The sequence below is a fragment of the Oenanthe melanoleuca genome, chromosome 1, assembly GCF_029582105.1.
Source record: "Oenanthe melanoleuca isolate GR-GAL-2019-014 chromosome 1, OMel1.0, whole genome shotgun sequence".
Classification (NCBI taxonomy): Eukaryota; Metazoa; Chordata; class Aves; order Passeriformes; family Muscicapidae; genus Oenanthe; species Oenanthe melanoleuca.
The window spans coordinates 14,549,455-14,569,069 of record NC_079333.1 but is presented as its reverse complement, the minus strand read 5'-3'; the positions used below and the strand labels follow the sequence as shown (position 1 = coordinate 14,569,069).

Sequence of the window (19,615 nt, the reverse complement as noted above, 5' to 3'; positions counted from 1 at the left end):
ATGCTCTTGTAAACATCAAAAGTCTTTGGAAGTTGAACATCCAAAATCTTTTCAAGTTGAACTGGCATTTGAAGGTCAAATCCTTCAACACTTCCAGTCTGACCTACTCACAAGCACAGGCATCTTTGTTGTGCAATGAGAAATTCCCTTAAGGTTCCTCTCTCTTTTACATTAAAGCTTACACTTGTGGTTGATGCTAAGAATGGCTGTGTAGTAGGAGGCATTTTATGTTGAAATGTGGGGGCTTAGTTTCTTGTGAATAACTTCTGCAGTGGAAAATATAAGTTGAGAATGGTTATGCACAGTCTGTATTTTTAATATTCTTGTCTTGGGACAAGTAGCAGCAGTAACCTAGGAACTTTCTCATGCAGGTGTATTTGGTGTCTGTGGTTTTTTTAACAGAATTCCATCCATTCCAAATTCCATCAATTCATACATTTCATAAAAATTTTTTGGCTGACTTCTTCAGGGTTGTTTTTGTTTGGGTTTTTGTAAGTTTACTGCTCTTGAAGATTTTTAAAGTTGGCCATGGGGTTTGTCAACAGCACTGAAAACTGAGAGCCTAGTAGGTTCTCATCCCTCTATCCAGGTCTTCTGCCAAAACAGGTGGAACAGTAGTGTGTTTTTTAAGGAACCATTTTGACTGTTTGTGACATTTTTGTGCTTGGAAATCTGTGTGAAGATTAGGCAGGGGATACGTGGTTGGGATGGCAGTGGGTGTTCTGAGGGGCCACCAGCTTGGCCCCAGGAAGCTGGGGAACTGCTGATGAGTAGGTGTTCTGTCCGCTCCAGAGTGAGCTCTTATTTCCCTCCTAACATCATCATCTGCCTGCCAGTCTTTGCCTGTTAGCACAGGCACATCACAGCTTTCTGTGGGTTACTCATCCCTGTTGTTAAAGGAAGATAAAGAAAGAACAGTGATGGTGCCCAGGGGTGGGATTGCATTCACTTACCAAAGCCAGCATTTGATGGAAATGTTTGGGTGTTTTTGTTTAATCCTATGCTTGCGTTTATTTATTTATTTATTCTCCATGAGAAGACTTGCATTGGTTTGTTTGAAAGGGACTGTACACTGCTCTTCTCCACTTCTGTCTTCACTGAGCTAAAAGTGTAGGGGAGTCACAAAATGATGGAAAGGAAAAACCTGGTTCTGCAGAGCAGCTGTCTGTAGCCACTTTGGATTTGATCTGTTTATACATAGATCATGCCAGCCCTGGTATCCCAGCTTGTCATTTCATGGGAATACTGCTGGGTGTGGGACTGGACAGTGTGAGGTCATATCTTAATGATACCCACAGCCTCCTTTTTAACAAAATAAACCAAGTATCTTCGGTACTCTGTAATGTTAAAGGATTGCTGTTTTACTGATTGCAGTATAGTCTTTCCTGATGAGCATTTGCATCTACATTAATGCATGTATAAGCAGTTCTGCATTTTTTGGATTTGAACTTTGTTCTGTCATTTTGAAGTTTCTTACTGACCTTCAAGTTTAGTAGTAATATTAGGGTGTTTCAGTATGTTCAGAATCACATGGAAACTTTCTTAATGATCACTAAGGGAACTGAGAGGGGAATTTGTTCCAGTTAAATATGTGAAACAAGCTAATACAAAGTCCTTCAGTTTTAGTAGAACATATGTGTGTGCTTCAAAAAAGAAAACCAACTTTAGTGGTAATCTGTCTTCTTAACCTCCTGACTTTCTGTTGTTGTTTCCTAGTGAGTTTGTATGTACCTAAAACCCACAGAATTGATAGATAAGAGCTGTATTTTAAGAGCTGTTAGTTCTGTAGCCAAGCTGATGTATTTAATCTAGCCATTAAAAATGCTTCCTAACTGTTCAGTTTAAAATACTGAAAGACAGCAAAAAAAACTGTATTAGGGGTAATGAGTGAAGATCATGATTAGTGGAAGTTATTTACTTTATGCATTACAGTGTTTGATCTTTAATTCCCAGTGGCTTTGTTAGTGAGTTCTTGATGTATAAAATATTTAAATTACCCTGTTCTTCTATTAGGTCATTGCAACTAGGTCAACAGAAAATTGAATCTTAACTACTTGATATCAGAGTTAATTTTGGTAACATAAAATAATGTTGGCTGTGTAGTAATATTGGCTTTTACTTCTTTTTCTAGAAGGTAATCAGGTGAATACATAAGCAGTGTCTTCTTAGGAAATCTGAGCCTCCATGCTTTGAAGGAGGCTGACTTTTAGTTTTAGCTGTTCTGAATTCAGTTAGTCTTACATGTCATATGTTTTTAAATTCCTTTTTATTATAGCTTAGCCCAAGGCACAATTTCTGAATATCTGTTATTTTGTCATTATCTTTTGCATGTGAATGCTCTTAATCTGTTGGAAGATTACTAACTATTCATGATGAATTCCTGTGACTACAGTTGTCTGGATCCACCTGAAAGAGATTTTGTGTTGCTTAACACAGGAGCACCCTGCCCTATAATCATAGAATATCCTGAGTTGGAAGGGGCCCATCAGGATCACTGAGTCCAGTTCCTGGCCCTGCACAAAACAGCCCCAACAATCCCACCATGTACCCAAGAGTATTGTCTAAACACTGAGCTCTGTCAGCCTTGATGCTGTGACAGCTGCCCTGGGGATCCTGTTCTAGTGCTCAGCCTTCCTCTGGGTGAAAAACCTTTTCCCAGTATCTAACCTAAACCTCCCCGGCACAACTTCCTATGACTGAAAAGGAAGCTTCTGAAATTTATTTCAGTTTGTTGAAAATGCAAGCTCCCAGGCTTATCAGTGATATATGAAATATTTGGCTACCCAGTGTGGTTTTTTTTTTCTAGTTCTCTTGGGCTTTATATGCTGAAATACTGGATTGATTTTGAATATAGAAAGCATAGCATGTGTAAATTACAATGAATATTGTAGTGTTAGTGTAGAAAACTGAGGTAATAAATCTTTCATGTTTCTTTTCCTTCTAAATCTTCATGTTTCTGATTTTGGGAAAAAAAAAACCCAAAAACTCAGACTTCATTCTAGTTACAATGTGAACTTCCTCTCCATATGACCTTGTGCTCCATCCTGTAAATAAGAACACTTTGGTCTGTTACTTTGGGTAACAAGGATTTTAGAATTAATATCTAACTGAGTCTTAATCTAACATTTTTCTGTAGCCTATCCAGAACCTTTTTACTACTTCATTTGTTCTCCTTTATTAAATAGCAATGATACCCCAAGTTAATTTGACATGTCATAAAGAAGTAATACTGAATTCTCATGCACCTTTCTTTTGGGAAATTCTCTGAAATGATAGGTAGCTATAGTATTTTATGACAATTTTTTACTAATGTAACTGCCCTCAAAATGTCTCTTATATCAAGCTGTTTCAAGATTAATTTTTGTATTCTAATAAGAGTGGAAGGTGTAATTTCAAGTTAAGCTTATGCCATTTTATTATGTATGAGCAATTGCTTGTGTACAGTTATTGTTATCTGGTCTGTTAAAACAGAACCAGTTTACAGCATGTTTTTGCATGCTATCAGAGCCACAGCCCTGAAGTGAAATGTTCTCTAATATAGCCTCCACTGTATTGTGGCCAATTACTTTAGTTAAGGATGCTGGAGAACTGGGAGGATGCCTTTCAGATCCTCCCAAGTGCTTTGAGGTGTCACCTCTTCCTGTTTGTCCCTCTCCCTTCTTCCAGCATTATGTCTTGTAAGGAAGGGTGTCTATGATACTGTCCATTGGCCTAAAACCCTTTTGTTGTCAACTGCATATCACAAGAGAAAATCTGAACAGTGTCTTCGTTGTGTTTTGGCCTGTGTGTCACTCTAGATGTGGCATGCCCAAAAATTCCTCTTAGAAATTGGGTCTTGGTAGATGATACCTTATTGTGGTACTGATACCTAGAACTACCCTTTTTTCCCTCTCTCTACCAGTAGAATTTCCTTATTCTCTCAAGATTTCTGTTTATCACATGACAATGGTAGCTGATGATGAAATAGGATAAAATAGCACCTTCTGAAAACTTGATGAAGAACTCATTGATGTGGCCTTTCATTTGGCAAAGCAAGGTTTTTTTAAGTACTGCCAGAAGGAAAGCGTTTGTTTTGCTAACTGGAACATCAGCTTGTTTGACTCTCTTGTCTGACATGGGAGTTTCAGATTTCTTTTTGAGCAAAAGGAGCTATGCTGCAATAAAGCACCTGAGTACCTGTTTGGCAGCTGTGGTCTGAAGCTTTGGTAAGGCAGTATGTTTTAAAAAGACATGACAGTCCAAACAATCTTCTTATTTGAATAATTTTATCCTATGCACAGAATCACAGACTGGTTGAGGTTAAAAGGGACTATAGTGGGTGCTCTGGTCCAACCTCCCTGCTTAGGCATGATTATGCCAGAGCACTATTGTACAGGGTTGTGTCCAAATAGTTCTGGAATAATTTGAGTGAGGGAGACTCCACAGCCTCTCTGGGTGATCTGTTCCAGTGCCTGGTCACTGCCCAGGAAAGAAGTTCTTCCTCGTGTTCAGGTGGAACTTCTGAGCATCCATTTCCTGCCCATTGCCTTCTTGTCCCATTGCTGACACCACTGAGCAGAGCCTGGTCCATGCTCTGGCCCCTCCCTGCAGGCACTGACAGACACTGATGAGGTTCCCTCTCACTCATCTCTCCTTGAGGCTGAACAGCCCCAGCCCCCTCAGCCTTTCCTCATAAGAGAGATGCTCCAGCCCTTCATCATCTTTATCACCTGTAATAGCTGAAGTTTCTGGTAGCAATTTGACTTCAAGAGCAATCAGGGCTTCTTGCTGTCCTGTTGGGTAAGTCTTGACCTGAGTATGAGTTTGTTGGCAAGGTGTCTCCTCTGTGTGACTTTTAAGAGGAGCACTGAGAGAGAAGTTCAGCTTTCTGGGCAATTAGGTCAGAGGCACTTCGGGGAAGAGGCTGCATACAGTAGATGCTGCAGTGGAGCACATTTTGTGTCTGTTTTCCACTTTCAGTTATTAGCATCACTAGAGGCTAATCTGCAATGCTGCCTTGCTGCTGATATCAGAGGAACACACAGCATAATGCCAGTTTTTGTCTGCTCTTTTGGAAGTTTTTGCTCCTGATTTGCTAACCTGTTATTTAAAGCTCTCTGCTTCCCTGTGTTGTGTGTAACTATGTCCAAATGGAATTTGGGTTCTCCTGTGTCTGGTCTTTAGAAATGCCACTGAGTTTTATTTAGTGATTATATTTAAATATAACGAAGGGCACTAAAATGGATCCTGCAGTATCACTCATCTTTATCAAATCATGGTATATAGTTTTTTTAATAATTTCTGTAAAGGTTTTCTTAGAAACATTTCTTAGAAAAGTTTTTTATTTTTTAAAAGCTGCTCTTGCTGAAAAAAATTTCTTGGTACTCTAAGGATGAAGTGTAAATATTAAGATCAGTGTTGATTTTGGCCAAGGCTGTGGAAGGCAGAAGAGTTGCAGCTATTCCCACTTCATGACCCAGAGGTGGATGACAGGTCATGCTCTCACTTCTGCTCCTACCCTTCAAATTTGGGTCTGCATTGCTGCTGTCTGCAGTGCTGTGGGTCTCTCACTGAAATTCGTGCTGCACATGAAATGAGGGCTTGCTCTCTTATGCAGATTGCAGCTTACTTTTAATCACCAGTGTTTTAAATGAGAAAACATAAAGATTTAGGTAAACATTACACTTAATAAAAATTCCTAAAGCTGCATATCTGCTTAAATAAATGTAATACTGTGTGCATAATGTAATATGTACTAAAGAAATGTGGCTGTGTGAGCACAAGAGCTGGCAGAGGTGTTGGAGCTGGGGAGCAGGGCAGAGCAGAGCCCCAGGGCAGGAAGACAGGAAAAGTCTTGATCTGTTGATCTGTTCCTTGGTGCTTCATGCCAAGTGTGTGGTGGCTCTGGATAATCTCTACAAAGTCACAGGGAAGTGGCACATTTCTTTGAATGTTCTCAAATATGTACTGTGCAGGCACTTGAGCTTGTGAATTTGTTTTAGCAAGGCCTTTTTTGTCATTGGTGACATGAAAATGAAGCCTTGAGCCCCAGAGCCTCAGCATGTGCACTGCCTCTTCATGCAAAATTTAGCACAGGCTTTGTTTGAAAGTACTTCTCTGAACATCCTTGCTTTTTGGTTTGTAGCCCAGCCATCTGTTAGCAGGTGCTTGGTTTTGTCATGGATTTTCTTTTATTACCTTTATCATCTCATCTTTGCTTTCTTTCTGTGCAGTGTTGGTGGAATCTTTATATTTCATCTAGCTTATGGACTGGCTGGAAAATCAGCTGATCAGGACCATGTCTCACACAGTGCTTTCATTTTGCACTACTTACCCTTGATACCTTCCATTACACAGATAGGGCAATCATCTTGTTAGAAGTGTGCCCACTTGCTGAGCCTTTTTCTTCCTACAGAAGATGCTGGGTTATTTTTTTAAATGAGTAAAGTAGTTGATAGTTGTTTAAAAGTTATTTATTGTAAAAGTATGTTAGTTTTAAAGGCATAGTTACAGATATTAAAGTTTATGTTCAGTTTTGATGTAAAGTTTTAGATAGAAGCAGAAATTGTTTTTGGAGGTTTTCGTGGATCTGATGTTGCTGGGAAATTTTTGTTTTCTTTTTGGGTGTTGATGATGGTGGTGAGCAAAGTAAAGCAAAAGTAAAAAAGTAAAAGTAATGGTAAAAATTATTAGCTCTCTCCAATGCATGTTTTTATATAGAATTTTCCTAACAAGCTAAGACACATACTTGTGTCGCTATAATCTAAATTATTTTGTTAGAGGTTGATTCTTAATGATTTTCTTAGTATTGCTGTGTTGAAAAACAAAATTTCTGGTCCAGAACTTCTGGTTTTACAGCAAAATATCTGTTGTTGTTCCAAGAGTATTTTTCAGGTGATAGAATATCCTTGACTTAAATAAGGTTATTAAATATTAAAATGTGGCATTATAACTTCCACAAAAAATGCTTTGAGCTGGTAACCTGTTGTGATACACCAGGGTGGGGCAATTAAAAAAGTCTGCTACAACCATGATGGAGAACTGGACAGAGGGGGATTACTGGCACTATGGGGGGCAAAGATGATATTTCTAAAATGAAATTAAATGTGACTTACTGTGTTGACACAATATGTATTGTGGTGATGTGCAGTTAGAAGTGGGAAGTTTAGCAAGAAGGAACTTGCAGGATGTTGGCAGCCTTCAGCTAAATGAATGATGGGCACATAGTGGTGGGTTGTAATATGGTAACACAACCTCTACTCAGAATGCCCCTTTAGGGCTGTTTTCTCCAGATGGACAGAAACCATAAGCCAGCAGGGTGTGGTTTTGTCCAGCCCTTCACTGCAAGAGTGAGTGAACACAAGTAGCTGTTACACTGGCATGTTGGATAACCTGAGAGAATGTAGTGACTTATCAACTCACCAACAGACAAATGGTGCCATCATGATTTATTATTAGAGTACCTCTGCGCAGGATGGATTTCCAGCTGTAATTAAAATACAAGAGATGCTGAAGAAGGCAGAAATGGACTGTAAAATAGTGATAAATGTAAGGCAGACAGAGGTAGTATTGGTGGTGATACCACCATATTGGTGATATTCATTTGTGCATGTTGGCCCAGTGTAATCTGGGTTACTCAAAAAAGCGAAGAATCCTTAAAATCTTAGGATAATTAAAAGTTAAACATGGACAGGAGCAATACAGGTGGATGCTTGCCTGCAAGCCTAAAGTGCTAGAAGTGCTTCTTTCTGATGAATTTGTGTTTCTATTGGACTACTACAAGCAAATTAAACATTGCAGTTGTCAGATGACTTCAGTCGAGTTTGCCAAACTGCTGCTTGAACATGAATTTACTTTAAAAAGAAACAAAAATAGAACAAAAGTTTAAAGCTTTGCATTTAAACTTCAGTAGTAATTATCCTGAAAGGAATGAAAAAGGTTTCTAGAACATGAGCTCTGTGTATATCTAAATAATGGACAGAGTTAAATTTTATTTGTACTAAAAATAGAATTGAAGTCAGTAGAAATCACATGTAAAGTTGCAAGTTTTTCACGCACCTAATTTACTGTAATTCTGTATATTGAAAGAGCATTACCATAAGCAGCCATCCTTCTCCCCAGGCCCTCTGTTCCTTCCAAAAGGCAGAGGAGAGCTTGTTCCAATGGATGGTTTATTTCTGTGAAATTCAGCATTTGTTACAGCGTGCAGCCTCATCTGAAATGAGAATCTGGGTTACTGTGAGGATGCTGTTGTATTATTTTCAAGCAATATAATTCTATAAAGCAGTGCACATTTTCTGTGCTAGTCAGATCTAACACTGTATCTTTACTGGCATCTGAACATCTGCTATTTCTGTAGTGTATTGTTATGAGTTGGTTGATATAATTAGATGCTCAAAAATTAATGTGCTTTGTTTTAAATTAATTACACACTCATGCATACTTTTAAAGACATTGCAGCCCAAGCTGCATTGCCCAGAACTTTGGACATACAGCTTTCCATCTTCCATTTGGTGGCTGTAACTCAGTGGTGCATCTGACTGTGTTACTTTTCACAGAATCATAGAGTGGGTGAGGTGGGAAGGGACTGCAGTGGGCTGTCGGGTTCAACCTCCCTGCTCAAGCAGGGTAGAAGGGCAGGATCACCTCCTTCCACCTGCTGGCAATGCTATTCCCAATGCATCCCAGGATCCCATTGCCTCCTTGGTTCCCAGGGCACTGCTGGCTCAGGAACAGCTTATTGTCCACCAGGATCTCCAGGTCCTTCTCTGCACAGCTGCTCTTCAGCAGGTTGGCCCCCAGCCTGTGATGGTGCCCAGAGCTTTCCTCCCCAGGTGCAGGACACTGCAGTTCTGCATGAAATCATCATAATCTTGAGTCTTCAGTAAAATCTCTGTGTTTGCCCACTGCTCAGGCATTTGACTAAATGTAAGCATTAACAGTTGCCAATTACTTGTGGCCTGAGAAAGTTCAGGTATGTGTCAGACTGGTTCCCAAAAGGCTGCAAATATATGCAAATTTCACTGCAGGATTTGTTTGTGACACCGCTGGAAGCTGAGACTTCATTAAATGAAAATGCAAATTTTGTATTTAGGGTTACCAGAAAGTGTACTTGCTCATTATTTTTGCAAGGTAATTTTGGGTGCCTCTAGAAAACATTTCTGTTAATATGTGGGGAAATGTGCTAGGGAAGCATCAAAATAGCATTTTTATTGCCCTAGTTAACTAGCTGAGTTACAGCAGCTAGTTCCTAGTTCCTAGTTGACTAATTCACTCTAGGGCTTCAGATCAAAGGCAGTGATATAGAGCAAGGAATTTAGTGTGAAATACACATATTGGTGTGGTATATAGCAGAGTTATATATTTGTTGAATTCTGTTTTTTTCCTATGCAATGGGTGTTTGTTATTTTTAAAGCTGACTTTTTGATTGTAACCCTTAAGGGACCACTTCATCAGCTCCCTGAGATGACTCTCTATTCAACAGTAAACTTGGAGTCATCTAATTTTTATCAATTAACCTATTATTACATCCTAGTAGCCATTGGACTGTCTTGATTCTTTCATATAACACTGACTGTAGGTTTTTGTAGGCTACAGACAAGTGGGCTTTTGGGAGTTGATTTATGCCAGCTGAGTCAGTATATCAAAGTATATACACTTCTCTAAACTATATCTTTGAGAAGGTTTGGGGTTATTTAATTGCAATGCCAGAATTGTACAGAATTACAGTGATTTTAGTCTAATAAATCATGTTAATTAGCACCTGAGTTTCTGAGTATGATACTGTGAGCAGTGCTTATTTCATAAGCATGTAAATTTTTGTTCTGCTGTTGAAGATGGAACAATCTCTTTGGTCAGTTATGTCCTTGGGAAAAAAGGCTCTTCACCCACTTGGATCTGACCAGATATTCTGGTGATCATGAATCATCTTGTTTCCTTGCTGAGGAGCTCTACTTGTTTATCAACCTTCTGGGCTAACCCAAATTCATCTGGCTGATGAAATGAGGATACAATGAAGAGGCTGCAGCAACAAAAATAGCTGACTGTGCTGCTGTTAGCACTGTATTAATGGAAATATTCTCAAATGCTTTGAAACAAGGTGTTGGTGTCATTTGTTTTATGTAGAACACCAGAGTGTTTCAGAACAATTCATAGTCTCTTCCTACTGCTATTAAGATGCAAAAGGTAGTTGTCTTTCCCTGCCCCCATAATCTCATTCCTGAAACTAGATCTGCCAACTCCCAACTTCATGTTGCACCACACATATCTGCAGTGGGTCCTGCACGTTGCATTATGCTGAAGTTTTCATAAACAAATACATCTGAGATTAAAAGCTGGAGCTCCTTTCCAATGGCAAGTTGGAAGAAGGTCATAATTGAAGCACCATCCAGAAACTGTTCCATTCCCTGCAAACCTGCCACTCATTCACAAAAGCTGCTAGAAGTAGCTAGAGGTTTAACAGGATGAGATATTGGAAGCAAAATTAATATTTCTTGAGTGCTCATTTATTTTATTTTCCCTTCCAGTGGGCGAGTTTGTGAGTGATGCCCTTCTGGTTCCAGACAAGTGCAAGTTCCTCCACCAGGAAAGAATGGATGTGTGTGAAACTCACCTGCATTGGCATACTGTTGCTAAAGAGGTACATTTGTCTGTCTTAAAATTTCCTACCTTTTTTATTTAGAGTTGTGTCACTCTTCTGAGGATGACTTTAAACATAGCAGCGACGTGGAAAACAAAAACAAAAGGCAGTGCTTTCAAATGTTTGAGTTAATGGCATTTGGGGTTTTTTTATAAGGTAGGAAATGGGAGTCAGAGCACAACAGAGTCCATGACTGAATACTTACCATTGACCTTTGAACACTGACCCTCTTTCATAGCATTTTTTTTTTCTTTGCATTCACTCACAAACTCACTGAGTTTTCTGCTTCCTCCATTTTCCTGTGTTAGCACTGGAACTAATTGCCTAGGATTTGCCTTGAATCATTATCCCAGCTGAACATTATCCACTGTTTATCATGGATATTGGTATGCCAGATGCCCACAGAGATCAAATTGGCTTCAGGGGGTGCACTATGTCAAATTCAGCAGAAAAGGGTAGAAGAGCTGGTCAAACTAGGACTAGCCAAAGGCATTTTGTAGGCACAGAGTTTTTACAATTTAACTGTGCTTTACTGAAAGTAGAAATAAACTTAATGTTACAATTGCTAATGTGTTTTGGACTTTTTTTCCTTATGTAGAGAGGTTTTAGGAATAAAAACTGAGATGAGTTTCCAGGATTTCTGATTGCTGGTTTTTTTGGAACCTCTTAGCTTGTACATTATTCCACCTTCTGGAGATGAAATCTGAAATGTGATCAGCATCTTTTCAGATTTTCAGTTCTTGCTTGAATTACACTTAAATGAAACATTTTAAGGCACCAATCTTCACACAGGGAAATTCGAGTTCCTTTTGACTACTTGCAAACTTGAAATGGCAATAGCCTGGAAAAACATCATCACTGTGCACCACTGAACTATTTTCATTTTTTCACCTGTCATACATCACTGTATCTTTAAGGTATAATTATGTCCAGCTGACTCTTTTCCAGACAAGGCAAGGAGCTACTGTACTGGCAGAGGTGCCAGACCAAATAGTGTGTTTCCAGTGTAAGAGGTATTTCAGATGTTGATCTACCTTGTGGCATAGTCTTCAATAGCATTGATGCATCAGGATTGGGATTAATACATCAAATAATTACTCTGTCATCACATTTTCTGTTTATGAGGCAGAGCCTTTGAGGATCGTAGACAGGAAGATATGGAATTATATGGGAGAAGGGAAGCCTTTTGTTCTGAGAAAGATTGATAGGAGAGCTTGTTGCTTACAGTGGATGCAGGTAGGGAGCTGCTTAAAGTCAAGTAGTGAATGCAAGTGTGACCTTTCTAAATCATGTTTCAAATTTCAGAGATCATGCAGTTTGCCAGCTTTAATTTCCAAAGGCAGTGTGCATCCTCTTCATATTTTCTCAAGTTCTGTGACATTTTTTAGTCTTCCTCCATGCCAATATTGTTGCTGCTTTTTTTTCCTCTTTTCTGCAGTCCTGTAGTGAGAAGAGCATGAATCTGCACGACTATGGCATGCTGCTGCCCTGTGGAATTGACAAGTTTCGTGGTGTGGAGTTTGTCTGCTGCCCCTTAGCAGAGGAAAGCGAAAATCTTGATTCAGCTGATGCTGAAGATGATGATTCAGATGTCTGGTGGGGAGGTGCAGATGCAGACTATGCAGATGGAAGGTACAGTGACTTTGTACCCTTCAACTTGTTATTAAGATGCCAAAAATCTGTCTAAAAGACCTTGTCCTAGAAGAGTCTTTGCACCTTATATATGAACTTGCATTTACAGTGGTTGAAAACATTGGTGTTCTGCTTCTTTTATTTATAGCTTTCTACAGAGAGGCTTATTTATAATATATGCCTTTATAATTTCTTCAGTGAGAATTATTGCCATATTTATAACAAAAATGCTTAAATTAATTTTTTTGACAAATAAATGACAAATGGTGTATTCCTAAGATGTTTCATATGTAGTCTGGGGTACTGCAACAGATATCAGCCAACATAACCAGTGGAGGTTTTGGAATGCCTTCATTTGTAATAGGCATTAGCTATGTGCTGTTATTGCCATAAGAATACTTTTCTACTGACAATTAGTTTCTAAACATGATCTGAAAGAAAATGTGTTTTATTATCTAGCCTTTGACAGATTTGTTAATATTTATTATCTAGCCTGCTGTTGAGAGGCAGCATGGAAGTTTCCTTTGCAAGGCAGTGATGGGTGGGAAGATGCCATCCCTTGTCCTTACCCTTCCCACCCCCTGTGCACACAGGCTGATTTTGAGCTGGATATGGGTTAGAACTCAGTGATAACTGAGGGGTCTGGTGCTGTTAAAGCCCTTTTTATATCACTGCTGAGCATGCCAGACAGCAGTTGGGAGAGCAGAGTACTTCTGTCATGTCCTTGCAACTGGATGCCAACAACTTGCAAAAATGACTTTTTTCATAAACTATGATCAATGTTCTAATTCTGTTTGTATTCCCCAGGCTTTCATCACTTTATACTGTGCTAATGAAGTGTTTCTACTTCTTTTTGTACAAATAATGCACAAAATCTTAAACTTGGGGCTGATTGCAAGTGGCTTCAAGTAATACCCAGAAAATAAATGTGGATCAAATTATGTGAATAATTCAGGAAGTTAATAGGTCTGACTTGTTAATCTAGATGGAAACAATTTGAAGAGCAGTGCAGAGATGAAGGACAGAGACTGAATTGCTGTAATTTGATGCAATGAGGTGGCATTAAGACCTAGAATAATTAGAACCTATATCATGGTGGGCAACTAAATCTTTCCTGACAAACCATTAGTAAGTGTTGCAAGGTAGAGTCCTTTGTGAATAATGGAATAAGTTTAAAATAAATACTTCCCCATGGGAAAAAATTTTCCAATTTTCTGTCATAAACAGGAGTGAATAGTCAGACTGTTTGATGCAAAAGCCTATAGCAAAGAACTTCTGATATCTATCAACATATTGATATCTTTGGACGTTCTTCTAATTTTTACTATTAACATTTGTCAGTGTCGCTGTTTTATAACCCTTTCAGTAGGATTTGAAAAACTGCCTTTGGACTGTTGCTGTGTCATTTCTGTATATTTAATTTAGATTTTGATTGGGTATTTAAATGTTCTCTCATTCTAAGAAATGAGTGCAGACCTTGTTCTAATTGAAATGTTTAGTTTTTTCATTTTATATATATATATATATATATATATATATACACATGCAAGATAAATCTATCCATCTATTTTATATATCTATGATATATCTTATATAACATTATAACATGTATAACATGTATAACATTAACATTTATTATATATACACCTACATGTCTTATACATATAAGATCAAAGATGCCAAATTATTTTAAATAAAAGAGCTCATGGGGTATATACTTCTGTTTGTAAGACAGATATCCCGCTTTATTTCTGTCTTTTTTGTGTTTGTCACTGAACATTTAATTTACTGTTGTAGTCCATTTTTGTCCTCGTAAGGCAGCTTAGTATCTGAAGAGATGAGTTCAAGAATAACTTCATAAATTTTGTATTCTCTAGGAATGGGAGCTGTAATTGCATTTCAATCCATTTCTGAAATTCCAAGCAAATACTGATTTATTTTTTCACCCTCCCCTCCCACAGAAGTGCTTGCAAAAGGAAAATGAAAGATCCTTCTGTGGTGCACTTGTCCTTCATATGCAGATGAGGAGCCAAGCAGTTGCTAGTTCTTTTAGATTGACTCACTCATATTTTTTGCTTCTTAAGCTGAGTACATTTAAGCTGTGTGTATTGGAGCCAGAAATATTATTGAGCTTCAGTTATATATATGTATATATAAAAGTATAGCTATATATTTTATAATGTATATATAAAATATACATATATAATTGCATATATGTAATATATATGTATCTATTTAAAAATTCTTACACAGCAGTATGTAGTAATTCAAATTTTGTCTGTGTGTGCGTGTGTATTTATTCATATCTGAGCATATGCTTGTGTGGCTATCAATGCATATGTGCCTTAGACCTAAACTGATTTTGAGGGAGAAAGGAAATGCTAAATTGCCAATATTCTCTTCTATTAAAGCACCTCTGTTTGAAGTGCTTACTCAAGTCTACATTTGTCACCTTACATAGGTACCCAAGTCAAAAGTGAAGGTGATGTGTTTGAGGTGCTGATGACAAGCTGAAAAGTAGATTATTATATTCTTGAAATAACAAAACTATGGCCGAGCAGAATCCAATGAATGTGGGTGATCTATTTTCAGATAACTTTATATCTCAAGCTGCCAGATCTAAATTTTAAAATATTTGTATTTATGGTTCTGAATGTGTAGAGGGAAGCACATTGCAGCCATCCAGTTAATAGATGCCCTTTTTCAGACTGTTGTGTTTTACCCCCCACAGTTGTCCCTAAGGCACTGTATTTAATTTTTTTGCTTTGTCAAGGATATTTTCTTCTCTGCAGGTGGAAGAAAAGCTCAGCTGCATGTTGTAGCCACACTGTTAGAGGGCATGTGGAGGCAGCTTGGGTTGCTGTGCCTTAGAGTTGGGTGTCCTTCCTACCCAGTATCTGACCACCAGCTGGGTCTGGATGTAAAAGGATGTGACTTGCTTCTGGTGTGGCTTGTTGGCAGTACTTGGAGGAAGGTGGGAGGGTGTATTTTGGTGATATATATATATATACACCTGTTTTATTCATGAGGCCAAGAGGCAGGGGACCCACATGTACTTTTGAAATTGTCTTGCCATGCTCATCCTGAAATAGTCTGTAACTCTGACAAAGAGGTCACGAGCATTTTTAAGCAGTGCAGTTCCTTGTTGCTATCCACACATTTAATTAAAATTTACCTTGAAGTCTGCCTGAGGGACAGTCAGAGGTAGGTGCTGACTTTCAGAATAACTGCAGACCTCTCCCTGCATAGCTACAGCTCAGCCAATTGACCTGCCAGCTCTGGCTGCCCTTGTGACTCAGCACAGCCTGGTGGCCCTCCTGCTGTGTGTGGGAGCTGGCTGGAGGCTTTGCTGTCCTTGATGTCCAAAGCTGAACATCTTTAGGAGTGACAGCCCAGCTGGAAACCACTTCCAGGTTTTCTCTGTTGTCTTGGTTTGAAAGACAGGAGTCTGCTAGAGAAGGGAGGAACCTCCCTTGGAATGGAAAATGTAAACTCCTTTTCTCTGAATTATTGTAATTTTGAAATTAAGGGGGCTCTCAGGCAAAGATAGTAGAATAGGAATAACAGTTCTTTACTAGTATGTATAATAAAGCAAATAAACAACAATAACAACTACAGCATTAATAACAAACAGAACCACAAACCCTGTAACCCTTCTCAGCTGCAGGCACTTTCCTCTTCACTACAACCTTTTTTTCAGGAAGTCGTAGAAAGTCCCCTTTGAGTGTCCTTTTCTCAAGGCTGAGCCCTCCCAGCTTCAGTGTCTTGGGCTGATTTTATGATGATTAGTCTATTCCCTTATTGTCTGCTCTATGCCCAAAAAGTGGTCCAGGTAGGAGGGGATGGGAGCCTTGGGGCTCTTGCACGGGCTCACTCAGAGCCTCTGTCCCAGGTGTCCCTGGTGCTGTGTGCACAGCGTTCTCTCTTTTTGCTTAGCCTGCTTGGTTTTTTGTTAGCTTAGGCAAGAAGGGCTTTGGTTTTTTCTCTTTCTCTGGCCTTGGAGAGACTGCAGCTGCAATCCTTCAGCAGCTTTTTTTTCCTAGTGACTTGGATGGTTTGGATTTGGTCTGAGATCAGAGAGAACAATTGAGTGGAGAAGAATCAGCTGGGACTGGCAGGAAGGGGCCACTGCCTTTCGACCCCAGACCTCAGAAATGCCAAGCCAGCAAAAGAAAGAACAACTAATCCACAGCTTCATCTGCTGTGAAGAGAGGACCAACATCAGAGATTCACCAGCTTCCCATCTGTTTGCCCAAGCTGCTACATGAACATTTTGTTAGTTGTTTTTTTTTTTTTCTTTTCCTTGAGACAGGAGCTGCTACCATTTTTTTTCTCACCACAATGTTGCCAGCCATTGTGGTGGGTTTTTTTCCCTTTCCCTGTCATTTTGGGGTTTTTTGTTCTGAAGTGTGGGTGGGAGGTGTTGTAAGGTCTGGCAGTTCAATATCTAGTATTTGTTCACCTTTTCTTCCTTATGCTATGTGGGCATCCTGTCCATAAACATTCATGTTTTTTTTTCACTTTCATCCCCCAGTATTCATTTCTTATTGGAAGAAAGGGATTGTTGGAACCCATTTTTTAATTGAAATACTCATTCCAGAGTGTTTTTCTCCTAAACTAGTCTCTAAACCGAGACATCCCTCAACTATTCTCAATAAGACTTGTGCAATAGAGGGTTCCATAGCTTTGTTGTCTTTCTTTTTGAAAATTTTGCAGTACTAAAGCTGATAGGATCAAGGAAAAAGAAAGGTGTTGAGGCTAAATTTTTCATTGGAAACATTGTCACTTGAGGAAAGCAAAAATTTTGTCTCTAGTGTGTTCACCTGTTTTCAAGCCATCTTGCCACTCATGATAAACCATGAGTTCTCATTGATCTAAGTTTTTTCATTAAATTGGAAAGCTAATTCCTAAAATTCCAATGGGAACATCCTAAATGATTCTTTCAAAAAGCATAACATGAAAAAAACCCTACTCCTCTACACTTGGGCTGGTGAATCTGAACCAGATGTGAGGCTGGACAAAGGGTCTGTACTGCAGGTTCTGCCTTAGAAGAAGGAAATTACTTGCCTTTGGATGCATGAAAATATTTCCCTTTTTCCATACTGTGAAGACTGAACTGTAGGCTGTTCATAGCCCTGAAAATTTAAGGAAAACTGAGCCTTGTGGCTGTTGCAGTGATTCAGGATCTGCTTGATAGAGAGCTCACTTGGCTGTGGCACAGAAGCAGGAGGGAGTGCAGCCAGAGGCAGTGTTCTCATCAGCTGTCCTAATGCAAATTGTTCCTAATTGGGAGTCAGTGCCCTAAAATGAACACTAGGAATTACAAACTTGCTTTGTTGTTCTTGCTTTTTTCTTCCCTCTTTCCTGAAGTTTTCCGTGAGTAGAGGTTAACACCAATTATTGAGATAGGTGGATTTTATAGTACAAGAGTTATCCACCACTAAATTGCTATTTCAGAAAAATAACTAATTTAGGGAGATAGTGTGGAAGGTGTTTTGCAATATAATATTTCACCTAATTGGTCAGAAGTTTACATCATCTTGATTTTTGTGGTAGAACTGTTAGAAATTGAAGTAGTTTTGTACCTGTTTTAAACAGATCTATTTATTAATGGTAGAGTGTCTCTAAAAACTTTGTGTTTTTATAAATATCTTAATGATGAAACTCAATCACTTGTATTCATAAATTAAACTAAGGCATCTCTGAGTTGTATAATATACAGTATAATTGCATAATTTTGCTGGTTATGTTGAAAAACTCTAGAAGTATTTTGTCCTATTTGCATACTTTGTATCCTATTAGCATAGTCTGTGTCTCACATTCTTATATTAATTGGGCTTGTCGCTTGTGTTGGCTGTTACTTAATATTCAGCCAGCTCATTATACACTTTTTAATAACAGTTTTTAAACTTTTTGTCCTGGAGGTGAGGTTGTTAAAATAAAATTCTGAAAGCAGAGAAACACCAGAACAGTAATGACTCACAAGACTGGTAAGTGCTGGATTTCTTCTTAGGACAAGAAAGGTTAGAATGGAATTGATAAAACAGCACAGTGCTTTAAGAGATAATAGCAGTGATGCTGAGCTGGCAAATACAATCATCATTTCAGTATAAAGCATTTACTGAAGTGATGGATGAGGCTCTGGGATGAGAGAATGAATCTAATTGAGGAAGTGATGAGTAGAAGATAATGAGGCTTTCCTGACCCTTGATGAAAACAGTTGTAGTTGTGCAGGCTACCTGTATGACTTCAGTGAATGTTGAGCTTGTTTGAGGAGGGATCAAAATTACACATTTGGCAGGAGGTTTATTTGCAGAGAATAGTTACATGTTTTTGACCTCACAAGAGAGAGCCATCAGCTGCCTGGTCATCCTTACCAGGCAACAATTATATAAGTAAAAATTTTGAGTTGTTACTTACAATAACTGGTGATGACTGAAATGTGGGAGAGGAAGGTTCATGTAGTAATCAGCCTAAGAAGCCCTTCTGATAGATCTCTGAGAGGTTCTCAGAAGTTCTTGTGACATTGTGATAGATACTGCTCCATTTCTAGAGCTCTATTATTTATAATGCATGAAGGAATGGGAAATTTAAACCTGGTGGTTTTGACACATACTGTAACACCAGCATGACTACATGCTGGAGGATGCATAGTATGATATACCCTCATAAAGTTATCCTGCAGTTCCTGCTCTGCTTTTCCTTCCAGAGATACTTGTAGTCTGTACTAGAAGTAAGAGCTTGGCATTGGGGTGGTTTATAGGAATTTCATAATTCCACTAAAGCTGTACTCTATTAGCACAGTGGAGTAAAGGATCTTCTGCAGTACTGTTTTTCCTTTGCCTTCTAACAAAGGCTACACACTTGGGATACAAGGATGAAACAACAAAACCATCTAGTTTGTTTTTTACCCAGCAGGAAAAAAATATTGTATTCTAATCTTGAATGCAGATATTTCAGCTTGATTACATGATGAGAAACCCTTCCTTAGCATGGCTTCTCTAGTTTGATCACTGCTGATGGAAAAAAATACACTGAAATTCTGACCTGAGAGAAGAAGAAAAGGATTAAACAGTAAAATGATGACCTGGGGAACTGGATCTGTGCTCATTTCTGCCAAATCTTTTGCCAGGGGCTTGGCATGCTATGGCCACCATAAAAAATTTAGTATGAAAGGTGCCCCTTTTTCTTCTGGCTGTGTGAGTGGAGATTATCTGCTCTGCAGAAGTCCCAGCCTCTTGCAGCTGCTGCTGGTGGCAACCATATTTAAGAAGTTTAAGATGAAAAAATCTTATTCAGTGTCTTAAATTGAACATCCAAAATTATTGCATGCTTCTGGTTTTTGGAGTTTTTTAGTGGTTTTGT

General features: G+C 38.7%; 1 protein-coding gene across 4 annotated transcripts in view; it reads left to right on the top strand.

The window, feature by feature from the left end:
• APP (amyloid beta precursor protein) overlaps positions 1–19,615 on the top strand; it is a 181,553-nt gene that overhangs the window by 74,190 nt on the left and 87,748 nt on the right. For all 4 annotated transcript variants that reach the window (XM_056495361.1, XM_056495350.1, XM_056495339.1 and 1 more), the window contains exons 4-5: positions 10,506–10,618; positions 12,057–12,250. In XM_056495361.1, coding sequence (XP_056351336.1) covers positions 10,506–10,618; positions 12,057–12,250 — 307 coding nt within the window. The remainder of the gene's footprint in view (positions 1–10,505; positions 10,619–12,056; positions 12,251–19,615) is intronic.